The following is a 12,145-nucleotide window of genomic DNA, read 5'->3' on the forward strand; positions in this document are numbered from 1 at the left end:
ACACCCCTATGACATGGATGATCGAATGAAAATGAAAAAAAGATCAATTTGGCATTTTGGTATTAAGACCCGCCCTAAAAGTGAAAGAAACATTAAATAGATAAAAATTAATATATTATTCATGACAAAAAATTACTCCTTTTTAGGCTGAGATGAAATAGTCTTTTCTTATATTGGAAATACCAAATGCTATTATTGGCTTCTTTCTATTAATAGAATAGAACCGTAGGTTTTAAACTCTATCCATTGCCACATCCAATTGAAAACATAAAAATAAATACTACCCATTACAATATTTTTCAACAGAATAACTACATGCACTTTCATTTATGTACAAGAACACATTTATTTTATTATTTTGGATTTGATATATATTTGGGTTCAACTCTACTTATATGCATTGTAGTAGTACTTTTTCTACCTTCGGCAATAGTGTATTGTCTCAACTTTACGACGGTGAAGTGTGTTTTAATTGTTATACTATATAGTACTACTATAAGATTTATTATCTTAAAAAAAATGTTCATATATATTCTATTGTAAACTTAGATTCTTTTAATTTTATTTTTGTTAGAGTGAATTGAAATATGAGAGTTAAATTTTATAAATGAAGCATCAAGAATCTAATTAGTATAAAGATAACCCATGTAAAGTGAAAGTGTGAAGTATATACTACTCAAAATGTAATTTATACATACAATTTTTTATAAAAAAATAACGTGGATAAGATAAGATGATACCAAAAAGCCGTAAGTCGTACGTGTAAGCCCATGCTGGATGGGCCCATATTTTGCCAATAATACTACATTTGGGCCTTCAGTGTCGAGAGTTTTCTAATATTATGTGAAGTTACATAATACTCCATCCATTTTAGAATATAGATTATGTCTTAAAGTGTGGCATCTCATACTTGTAACCAACTCACACAATATGCATCAAATGCAAATGTAAACATAAAAGAATAATAGTACTGGCCGTAGATACGAGAATTAATATTTAATCGTCGTAATTAATATCATAAATAGCCTATTAATGACATACAGTGGTACAGACACTGAATAAATTTGCACTCCCTATAGTTTTTGTTTAATTTATTAGCAATTACTATATGTGACCACCCCAATTAATTATAATAATTAGACTTAAAGATCGGCCTAACATAAAAACATTGGATACAATTTTGACAAACGTATTAATATACAGAGATTCGTTATAGTATTAATTTTATCATTTTTATGTCATTTATAAATAATACTATAGCATAAAAATCAAAGCTCCATTTACTATATCTTAGTATTAAGTTATAGTGAAAATAGATAAATCAATTTTTGAATTTTATGTAATTTTTATAATAAGGAATAATAATACTCTAATCTTTTAAGTATTAAAATTAAACTAAATAAATAAAATAAAAATGCACTACTAATGTTAATATCGATAATTGTATTAACAGATGTGATCTTAATAAAATTTAACAATATACAAATAAAAATTACTACTAAAAACATATTTTCTCAATGATTGCAAAATCAATTGGTCAATTAGATAGATATGGATGAGAAGGAAGTGTATTCCGTCAGCATCATTCCATTAATTGGCTCAGAGAAGCAAAAATCTGAGAGAAAATGAAACTCAGAGGGTTCATTCATTGCTTTGTCTTTGCATTTTTCGGATTGCTTCAGCAATCCGTACAAGGGCGGCCGTTGCTGACGTCAGCACCCAGGCCCTGGCGTGATGATACGGCGTTGTTTGCCCGGTGGTTGGTTTCACAGAGTTCATGGGGTGTACTCAGGTAACAAATTCGACGATCGCGGCAATTGATTGCTATTATCATTGTGATTATTTGTGAATTTTGAATATGTGATGGTGCTACTTAGTTCTTAATTAATCAAAGTCTATTGAATTTGTTCTTAGTTGAGGTTTTGATGATGGGGATTGAGTAAGTAGTGCGTGTTTTTTGTGTTTTCACTGATGTTGATGAATTTGTATTAAACAAAGTTTTGTTGAGGGATAGGAATTGAATCAGTTATCTGTTTTCTGTGTATTTTAATGGTGCTTGTTGATTTTATTATGCTAGTGTTGGTGTTGCCCCATACTTGGAGGCTTTATCATCTTAATTTGGATCAAAAGCATAGTGTTAGAGCTGAAACTGATACCTTTCATTTACTATATTGCAGCACGATATCCGGTGAATGGGGAGGAGCGCCGTTCGGGTAATTGCATCTGAATCTTACAGTTGAATTTGATTTAATAATCAAGTTTGGAGAAGTAATCTTGCTGACATGACTGAATGCAATTCTTTTAATCGGATATGAGGCACATTGCTTGATATCTCCGAGGTTTATGTCGAAGATGCTTCAATATCAGTTTCCTCTTTTAGATGGTTTAAAATGTTAGCCATTTTGGAACTAGGTGGTCAATGTAAAGGTCTTGGTTTGGAGTTAAGAGGCATTGATTTAACATCATCTTTGTGGCCATATTTCATTCATTTGTTATTTATTATACTATGGATCGGGGATTTCTTTTACTTTTTGTCTTCTCTATTTCTGTTTTGCTTGAACTTTTTGCAGAATGTAGTTTCACTTTGTGATGGATTACCTAGTATATTCCTTATTGATATAGATTGACCCTTGCTTATGCCATTAGTTGTCTCCTTTTGTGGTCTGTTTGATTCTTGAATTTCTAATATTTTGCAACTTTTCGTGGTTATGATGGAGCATTTGAATCTTGTGCAGAAATGTGGTTTCATTTAGTGATGGGTTGCCTGACGAAGGAAAAGGCATCCCTTACTTCTACTTGACAACCCTTGATCCAACAGCACGAAATGCTTTGGAGGACCAGAGGGCTTCCTTCACGTTGAGCGAATATAACCTTGGGACTTGTGGCAAGGAAGACCCTGAGGACCCCTCTTGTTCGAAAATCACGATTGTGGGAAAGGTGATGTCTTAGTATCTATAGCTTCATAATGATTACTTCTTTTGCCAGTTCTGCATTTGTAGATAGCTTCTTTACCTCTCATCTTGTTCTACATTTCTAGTTTGAAGTCGTGAGTTTGTGTGTTGTGCTGCATGGATTTAAAGTTTAGACTACCGCAAAGTATATGCTCTAGTGCTCATCCCAAACATATCTTGGTTAATTGATTGCCTTTTTCTGAATTTTTGCTAGAACTGCAATCATGAGAATAAATATGAACTTGATAATTTGATATGTTTGTGGTACCGCTCAATTAGTTGAAATTAGCATCTTTCCTTGAACTCTCATTACCTATTTTCCGTGGGGCATTGCATAGTCACATAGCATTCTTGGTTCTCTTTCTCTCATGCACATCTCAATTCTACTTCACAACTATAGTTGGGAATACCTTATGTCTGCATTTCGAAGTGAAGTGATTCCTTTGCTTGTATGATATCCAATCATTTTCAGCTACACCAACTTGAGGGTAATCCTGACGAAGAAGAATTCGCTCGAACTGCATTGTTCACAAAGCATCCTGCAATGAAGTGTAAGTGAATGTCTCTTGTATCTATCTCTTGAAATAACTTTTATTCACTCGGTTTAAAATTCTGGCAGGGTGGCCTAAAGGTCACGATTTCCAGATCTTCAAATTAGATGTCGAAAATATATTCTTGATCAATTGGTACGGGGGTGCTAAGCCTATTACTGCAGAACAGTACCTCAATGCAGATATGTGAGTTCAATTATCTCCGATTTGTGTCAAAATTATCTATAATCATCCCTGAAAATGAATCTTCGTTGTTTTCATGCTTTTTTTTCTTCCTAACTTACCTCCTTTCTTTGAAGGAGTGACCCTGCATCCGCTGCACGTTGACTGCATGATCATTGTCCATCCTATCATTGTTTGTGCACAGAGGAACTCGTCGACCCTTCTGCTTGAAGGTATCGTGTATATTGGACATGCTCCAAGCCAGCTGATTGGAGGAAAACATACGAATAATCGAACTTTAACTGTGTGTATATATACATAATCGTGCAAAATCTGTGTGCTACATATTGATGTAAATTACTGTTTCTGAGTATATTGTTTGAAACCTGTTTGTGCAGTCACATTGTAAATTTATTTCAAGGGTCTCTCTCTCGAGTGCATTCTGTTTATTTTTGAGCTTGTTTTGCATCAGTGTTCATTTGAGGTCACGTTGGAATGTAATTTAGGGGGAGCTATAATCGAAATTTTTCATCGATGATGAGAGCTGAAATTGAGATTGTCTGATATTGAAGGCTTTTGTCGCAGGTGAAGGCTTTTGAGACCCAGTATCCGTAAAACCAAGATCAATCTTACATGACATTGTTACATAAATTGATGATTGATGACCTACATACCCAACCAAACAATAATTATAACTCAATTATCCAAAAAATCGAACAGACCCACTACAGACCCACTAGAGGTGAATATTCGGTTTTTTGTCAATCGAACTAAACTGAAAAATCAAAATTTTGTGAAAATTAAAACTGAATCGAAATCAATTATAAAAAAAAAAAAAGAATTTTGAACTATAAAAATTGATCAAAGCTGAAAAATTGAAATTGCACAAATATATTCAAAAAATCTGAAAAATCAAAATCCACCCGGAAAAAATCGTATCCGAAAAAACCCAAATAGCACAAATATAGAAAAAACCGAAAATCTGATTTTTTTTAATCAACACAAAAATATATATTGTGCCCCACACCCTCAGACTTGGATTTATGCTTAAAACAAATTTCACAAAATAATTGTGGTATTTTCTGAGGGGTCAAAAACCATGAGGACTAAAATGCAAAACCGGAAGAGAGAAAGCCGTTAACTGATAATGGAATTTATCCCATAATTCCGATGAGAGAGAAGCTAACTGTAAAATGGAGGTTTCCATTTGCAATTGCAATTGCAATCGCCATTTTTCATTTGTCTCCTCCAAACCCCTCTTAAAACCCTCGCTCCAATTTCGGAACTGCAATTTTCCGAATTTCCAGCTAAAACCCTCCCGCCGGCGAGTTTCTGTTTGCGCCGGCGGCCGCGGCGGCGTTGCGGATACTCAAACCCTCCCGCAATCCGCCATTCAGCGAATAGCGGAGAAGCTCCGAAGCCTTGGCTACGTGGAAGAAAGTAGCAGCGACTCTTCAGATGAGCCTTCGATTGGCGGCGCGAATTCTCCGGGAGCAATTTTCGTCCCGTTGCCGTCGCGTTTACCGAAGCATCGGGTCGGGCATACCCTCGACCCGAGCTGGAGCACGCCTGAGAACCCGGTTCCTGAGCCTGGGGCTGGGGATGCGATACAGAGGTTTCATGAGCTGAGGCGCGGGGTTTTGGAGAAGGAGAGGGAGAGGATTAGGAAACGGAAAGAGGAAAAGAGGGAGACTGCGCCGAGCTTGGCGGAGCTCACTTTACCGGCGCCGGAGCTGAGGAGGCTGCGGAGCATTGGGATTGCGTTGCGGAAGAAGTTGAAGGTAGGGAAAGCTGGTATAACTGAAGGGATTGTGAATGGGATTCATGAACGGTGGAGGCGTTCCGAGGTGGTGAGGATCACGTGCGAGGATATATGCCGGCTCAACATGAAGAGGACTCATGAATTATTGGAGGTTTGGATAAGCTTAGAATTTTATTTGCTGAGAAATTGAGTGAATCACACTGTGGCCATCGGAACTTAAGTGCCTTTATCTATCCAATAAAGATATTGCAATGGTTAATAGAGATGATTTTGAAGACGGGATGTAGCAATTTATTAGGAATTTTGAGTCCAAATGTTAATATCCTCTTTACACGAATCGAGCGGATATTTTATTGTTCGGAATCAATATTTGTACCAATTACTCTTTATAGGTCTATCTATGGGATATGGAAAATATTTATGTGTTCATCATGAGTGGAAGCTGATATAGGTATTGTTGCAGTTGAAAGATTTCATGGTTAGGAGTCATTTAATATGTGACATTTTTTGCTTACGAACCATAGGGATGGTATTTGATTCCCGAATGGTCGAGTTTTAGTTACCAACAAATTTATAAGTTAGGGTTCCACATATATGGTCCTTTTAGTTGTTGGGATATCCAGCTAAAGGTAGACAAAAGTCACCTCATCTAAACAACACAAGTTTCTCTTACAGATTTTAGGTACTTCTTACGATGCTTTCAGGTTGTCTATAACAACTGTTTATGACATTCATTTATTCGAAGACTCATAAAGTCATAATTCAGGTCTGTTGCGATTAAGATGGAGTACTAGTATTAAATGCCATTGTTATGCTTTCTAAAGAATGCTTTTTCCCCTGTATATAATTATTCATCTGTTTCTTTGTCAGTTGTTTTTTTTGGGTAGTCTCACTTACTCTAATATGTTTACTTGATTCTAATTAAATGGGACTCTTTTCAGAAAAAAACTGGAGGCCTGGTTGTTTGGCGGTCTGGGAGTAATATAATCTTGTTCAGAGGAACTGATTACAAATATCCGTACTTTGCAACTGATAGATTGTCAAATGACTCCTCTGAAGAATCTCATGAAATAGATCAGGATCAAAGAATACTCAGTACAAAGGGTACACAGTCACCAGTCGCTAACACTGTGGATTCTTCTAGACTGAACTCTGATGCACAAATCCCCCATCCACCCCTAATACAGGGTGTGGGTTCGCCAAACAGAGTCCGGTTCCAACTCTCTGGGGAGGCACAGATCGCTGAGGAAGCTGATGCATTGCTAGAAGGGCTTGGTCCACGGTTCAAAGATTGGTGGGGTAGCGATCCTTTGCCTGTTGATGCTGATCTTTTGCCAGCAGTTATTCCTGGTTACAGGAGACCTTTTCGTCTACTACCTTATGGAGTTAAACCTAAGTTGACGAATGATGAAATGACTACATTACGTAGACTTGGACGGCATTTGCCTATCCATTTTGCTTTGGGTTAGTCATCTATTTGCTTCCCCCGAGTTACAATTACACAATCATAGGCACTTGATCCTCCTTTTTCATGTCCATTGTATTAGGTCAGATGTTCTTTTTTCCCCAAGTGTATAGCTGATGATGGTCGGTATTAATACATATGACATTAAACCCGATTAGTGGATTATACATGCCATAAAACTTATTAGGTGTAGGTAGTTATTTCAAACTCTTTGGTATGTAATCAAGTGACCGTGGTATTTGAATTTTCCTTCTTAGCTGCTTCATAGCAACTTCTTTGTTCGTTTATTCCCCAGGGAGAAATAGGAAACTTCAAGGTTTAGCTGCTGCCATTCTTAAGCTCTGGGAGAAATGTGAAATTGCAAAAATTGCCATCAAGAGAGGAGTACAAAATACGAGTAGTGAACTGATGGCAGAAGAAATAAAGGTTTGTGATACTTTCTCATTATTTATATACATGCCCTGATATTCATGTGGTGAGACCGTGAATGTTTTTTACCATTGTTATTTCTTAGAATTTGTCATAAACATTATGCACCTCAATATAAACTCTTGCAGTGGTGGACTGGGGGAAGCTTACTTTCTAGAGATAGAGAATTCATTGTTCTTTATCGAGGAAAGGATTTCTTGCCGGCTGCAGTGTCTTCAGCCATTGAAGAGCGTAGGAAACATGAATTTGATCTCTCAAAATCCCGAGTAGGCAACTTATCGATTGGGAATGAACGGGGATATGAAAGTACAGTTAACGAACATGCTGTTGAAGCTGAGCAAGATGAAGAAAACGACCAAAAATTTGAGGAGCGCATTAAAATGAGGAAGGCGAGATCTGCAGAGGCAGCTATGGAGAGAGCAAGCACCAAGTTGTCCATGGTAGAATTGATCGTCATAAGTAGTCACATAAATCCTATTTCAGCTTTCCATTGCTTGTGTAATGTTGTCTTTTGATTGATTGCAGGCCTTAGAAAAAAAATCCCGAGCAGAGAAGCTTTTAGCAGAGCTAGAGGAAGAGCAGACTCTTCAACCACCTCCATTAGATAAAGAGGGTATAACTGAAGAAGAAAGGTATATGCTCAGAAAAGTTGGTTTGAGGATGAAACCTTTCCTACTACTGGGTGAGTGTTTACAGTGCAAAAGCCTTTCAAAGGAACAACGTCATCATGCATTAACCATTTCTAGATTCGAGTTAATACTATCTTGTAACTTTCTGTTTATATTTCAGGCAGGAGAGGAGTATTTGATGGAACAGTAGAGAACATGCATCTGCACTGGAAGTACAGGGAACTGGTTAAGGTATGTATTGGCAAAAGGAGCATTGAAGAGGTTCATGAAGTAGCTCGTATATTAGAAGCTGAAAGTGGTGGAATATTAGTAGCTGTTGAACCAGTCAGTAAAGGTTATGCCATCATTGTATATCGTGGCAAGAACTATAAACGCCCTGCTTCATTGAGGCCTCGGTCACTTCTCAGCAAAAGAGAGGCGATGAAACGTTCATTAGAGGCGCAACGCCGTCAGGTATGATTTGCATATGCCTATATAAGACACAAGATAGCTGCTTCTCTGATGTGGTTCTTTCTTTTTCTGCAGTCTAATTGAGTCGACAATGACATAGTGCAGTGCAATAATAAGTTATATTTCCTCATGTTAAAGGATATCAAGAAGTTCTTATGAGTGCTCAATTCATAATGCCGATGCAAACATAGAATAGTTTTTAGGTTATTCCTTAATTGTTTCTCCTGTCATTTGTGGATGTTTAGATGCTTTTCGAAATCCTGTCAAATGTCTTGTTGTTCTGTCCTGTTTGATCACTTTTCTATTTTCCGCTCATCTGTCTACCCTTGTCCTTTATTGAAAGCTCAAGCAAGTAATCTTTGCTACAGTCTTACCCATCATTTCTGTGTTACGCAGTCCTTGAAATTACATGTTCTGAAGCTCAACAGGCATATTGATGCCTTGAAGCTCAAAATGGTATATTTTCTCCAGACCTACTTATTTCTTTTATGAATAAATCTATTGAACATGATACTTATTCGAAAGCTACATTTTCCAGGAGAAAGATGTAGATATAAATGATACGCAATTGATGAAAGATTTGAAACCTGGAGCTGTAAGTTGTGTTTTATCTTTTCAGGTGCTTGCGTTTCATTTGTTTTACTAATTACCACATCTAGGCTTATAATTATATTACCCATCATACAGGTTGACCAGGAGAACGATGAATCTCTCTATGAGGAGGACGAATTCTCTGATACAGACTCTGACAGTGATAACCAGTCTTTCTTTGAAGATCCTGCTAACGAGGTAAAGTTGAGTTAACTTCCATTTATATATTACTATATCCCCTTCTTCCTCCTTCTGAGGGGTCTGGAATGACGCTTCAGATTTAGAGTATTCCTTTTCACAGCCCATAAAAATCATTAGATATGCAAAATTGTTTCTGCGGTGAATCATGAGCATGCATGTAAGAGTGAATGGCAAATGAAAACCCAACTGTCTGATGGTGGTCTACTAGACTATTATGGTGCGTTCTCTTTGGAAGAGAAAATCCTCACCTTTTAAGTTACACCTTTTAGATTAATGATGTGATATATTATCCCTATTTGGAGTGAAAAGGGGGATAAGAAATGGTGATAGTATTATTTTGGTAGATAAGGAGGGAAAATGAAGAATTTAAATTGTGGCAGTTTTCTTTTCCCTCCTTTTTCCCTGACAAATTTACAACCAAAGAAAACACACCTTAGTTTATACTCATGATACAGTGCGTTAAATGTAATGATGCTCCCTTCTTCATATGTTTAGTTTTGTACCTTCATCGTATTGATCTGTTACTTCTTAACCCCGTAGGATCCGGACCATAATTTTGCTATTTGTAGCGCTTCAAGATATTTGTTGTTTCCCTTCTCTTAAATGGAACATGCTTCACAAGGCTCACTCCTATAACCTTTCCTTTTCTTGCAATTGTTAAGGCTAGAGAAACCGGTGGAACTGATGCAACTTTTACAGAACTAGAGGATTCCGTAGACACTGCAAACGTAACTTTGGATTTTAGTCCACCAAACTTACTAGGAGATGACTCTGTAGGGCCTGCTGCGAAAAACAATTATTTGTTTGAAAAGGTAGAACCGGAGCTTCATCACAAATCTTCACCCAAGGGAACCATAGGTTTTGCAGTCGGAAGGGTAAATTCTGAAGACACTGGATCTCTGTTTTTCTTTTTATGGGTGAATGTTTTCTACACAGTTAGTACTAATTTGATGCATGCTGTGACAATTTTAGCCACAAGATAGAACACGCACTTCAACCACCAATTATATCCCGTCTCATGGTCAAGGTGGGAGATATAATACCAGTGGTAACTGGAATGCTCAACCGAGAACCACAGTGCAGAAAAGCATCCCTCAAAGGTCACCATCAGTGCCTTCTAGGGTTCTCCAGCTTTCAAACAAAGAGAGGCTTCTTCTAAGGAAGCAGGCGCTGAAGATAAAACGAGCACCATTGCTCGCTGTTGGTAATCCCTATGCTCTCATTTTTCTCCGGCTGCTCATCTGTTCAACCAGTAATCCCATACTCTCCCTATGCTTGTGTATCTACTCTCTAGAAATTAGGTTATCTGATAATTGTATATAAGGGGTGCTAGATTTTCTGCTGCGTGACAACTAAAGCTACAAATTGTCTAGTATACCACCTTACAAAAAAAAACGAATATATCACGAAGACAATTACTCCATTTAGTCACATCTCCATGGGTTCAGTGATGGGTGATGTTGTTTTTAATCTCCTGCTCACAAAACTTTTAGCTGGTTAGCGTGTAAGTTTTTCCTTGAACCAGAAACCGAAAGTTCCAAACGATAGATATCAGCTTCCTTTCAACTTTAGCATTCTACTCTTATTATTGTTGGAAGTATGTATAGACTGTGCTAAGCTTGCTTAAGCCTATTTTACCATTATTATGTCAGGCAAGAGCAATGTCATCACCGGCGTTGCTAAAACAATAAAGGAGCATTTCGAAAAGCATCCCCTCGCCATAGTGAGTATCAAAGGCAGAGCCAAGGGGACATCTGCTCGGGAGGTGATATACAATCTCCAGGTCTGTATCCATATGTGGTTGGGCTTTCAAGAATTCATATTTTGATTTAGATTATAAATTGTTCAACTGCTCTCCTTGTCTTACCCTTCCAGCAAGCTACGGGCGCCATTCTTGTTTCTCACGAACCTAGCAAAGTGATACTCTACAGAGGTTGGGGATCAGGAATAGAACCTGAGCCCGATCAAGCACAAGGAGAGGTAAAGGCTCGCCCACTCGTATCTCCCGAGCTCATGTCAGCTATCAGACTCGAGTGTGGTTTGACATCTTCCATCGGAGAGCTAGCAGTTTCAGACGACATTCCCAGCAACAACTAACGGTTTCAGACACCATTTCCCACTCATCAGGTAACTAACCCTCCGCCAATATCCTGCATTATCCTTTCTAGAAATGTTCTATTTTTCACAACGAGTGAATGAACCGTTATCGTTATCGTTATCGCTCCTCAGAGAATCTTTGTTCTGAAGTTGCTGAGAAACAGTCAGAGAGTTCTGAAAATTTGATCAACCGGCGTGATTGCCTTTTTGTCATTTATTGTTTTTTATCATATTCTTTTTGATAGTTCAGGAATCTGTACAGAGAGCATTTATCTGGGGTTTGTGGAACTGAAAGCCCCCACCATGTGAAGATTTATAATGCAGGGTGAATGGATTCGTGCTGCTGTATATGAATATAATATATGCGTATATTATAGCCTATGACTTAAATCCTACGTATTTTATTGACTTTCGATTTACTTATTTCTATTGTATAGTAATCTTTTAAAATATTCTCTGTGTATTAAAGTAATTATTTTATTAAAACTCATTTAGCATCTGACATGTTCTAGTACTCCAATATTAAGACTAGAGTGTCTATCTCTTAGTCCTCGAGTAGTGTATTGTGCTCTGTAATTTTGAGATAATTTCCAAAGTATGTACTTTTTTTGCTATTTTTGGACACAACTCTCTTTTGTCTATCCTATCTTTCCCTTTATTTACTAAGACATACTACTCCTACTATTAGTAAATTCCTATCAATTTAATTGTATCAATGATTGTGATAAGAGTGCTCTAATGATAAATTAATATTACCACTTGTATAGTTGTATAAAATTAATTAAAAGAGTACAAATTGAACGAAATGGCGATAGTTTCATTTCGGCCCCCCCCTTTTTTGGGTTTTCCAATGACAA

At 37.2% G+C, this 12,145-nt stretch overlaps 2 protein-coding genes across 7 annotated transcripts; both read left to right on the plus strand.

Annotated features, from left to right (window-relative positions):
- Positions 1–1,553: 1,553 nt before the first annotated feature.
- On the plus strand, positions 1,554–4,113 carry LOC125203562 (Pyridoxamine 5'-phosphate oxidase family protein). Of its 2 annotated transcripts, none has more exons than XM_048101945.2 (6): positions 1,554–1,792; positions 2,178–2,213; positions 2,736–2,937; positions 3,424–3,502; positions 3,571–3,688; positions 3,805–4,113. In XM_048101945.2, exons 1-6 carry the CDS (start codon positions 1,626–1,628, stop codon positions 3,827–3,829), a joined length of 627 nt encoding a protein of 208 aa, XP_047957902.1. In that variant the 5' UTR covers positions 1,554–1,625; the 3' UTR covers positions 3,830–4,113. The 2 variants fall into 2 exon arrangements, with proteins under 2 accessions (XP_047957902.1, XP_047957901.1); XM_048101944.2 differs by having other exon boundaries at positions 1,559–1,792; positions 3,802–4,113.
- A 677-nt stretch (positions 4,114–4,790) lies between these two features.
- Positions 4,791–11,787, plus strand: CFM2 (CRM family member 2). 5 transcript variants are annotated; one of them, XM_048104686.2, is made up of 14 exons: positions 4,791–5,577; positions 6,368–6,890; positions 7,187–7,317; positions 7,449–7,760; positions 7,846–8,002; positions 8,110–8,402; positions 8,796–8,855; positions 8,938–8,994; positions 9,087–9,188; positions 9,854–10,066; positions 10,164–10,395; positions 10,844–10,974; positions 11,067–11,318; positions 11,421–11,787. In XM_048104686.2, exons 1-13 carry the CDS (start codon positions 4,858–4,860, stop codon positions 11,286–11,288), a joined length of 3,153 nt encoding a protein of 1,050 aa, XP_047960643.1. In that variant the 5' UTR covers positions 4,791–4,857; the 3' UTR covers positions 11,289–11,318; positions 11,421–11,787. The 5 variants fall into 5 exon arrangements, with proteins under 5 accessions (XP_047960643.1, XP_047960641.1, XP_047960642.1 ...); XM_048104684.2 differs by having other exon boundaries at positions 11,534–11,787; XM_048104685.2 differs by having other exon boundaries at positions 11,539–11,787.
- The last annotated feature ends 358 nt before the right edge of the window (positions 11,788–12,145 follow it).

Source organism: Salvia hispanica, chromosome 6 (assembly GCF_029641045.1).
Source record: "Salvia hispanica isolate PSC_SH4W2 chromosome 6, Shi_PSC_v1, whole genome shotgun sequence".
Classification (NCBI taxonomy): domain Eukaryota; kingdom Viridiplantae; phylum Streptophyta; class Magnoliopsida; order Lamiales; family Lamiaceae; genus Salvia; species Salvia hispanica.

Coding starts and splice junctions, on each gene's coding strand:
- CFM2 (XM_089060345.1), top strand. CDS start 4,858: ATGGAGGTTTCCATTTGCAATTGCAATTGCAATCGCCATTTTTCATTT. Junction 5,578..6,367: donor GGACTCATGAATTATTGGAG/GTTTGGATAAGC, acceptor GACTCTTTTCAG/AAAAAAACTGGAGGCCTGGT. Junction 10,396..10,843: donor AGCACCATTGCTCGCTGTTG/GTAATCCCTATG, acceptor TTATTATGTCAG/GCAAGAGCAATGTCATCACC.
- LOC125203562 (XM_048101944.2), top strand. CDS start 1,626: ATGAAACTCAGAGGGTTCATTCATTGCTTTGTCTTTGCATTTTTCGGA. Junction 2,214..2,735: donor TGGGGAGGAGCGCCGTTCGG/GTAATTGCATCT, acceptor AATCTTGTGCAG/AAATGTGGTTTCATTTAGTG. Junction 3,689..3,801: donor CAGTACCTCAATGCAGATAT/GTGAGTTCAATT, acceptor CTTTCTTTGAAG/GAGTGACCCTGCATCCGCTG.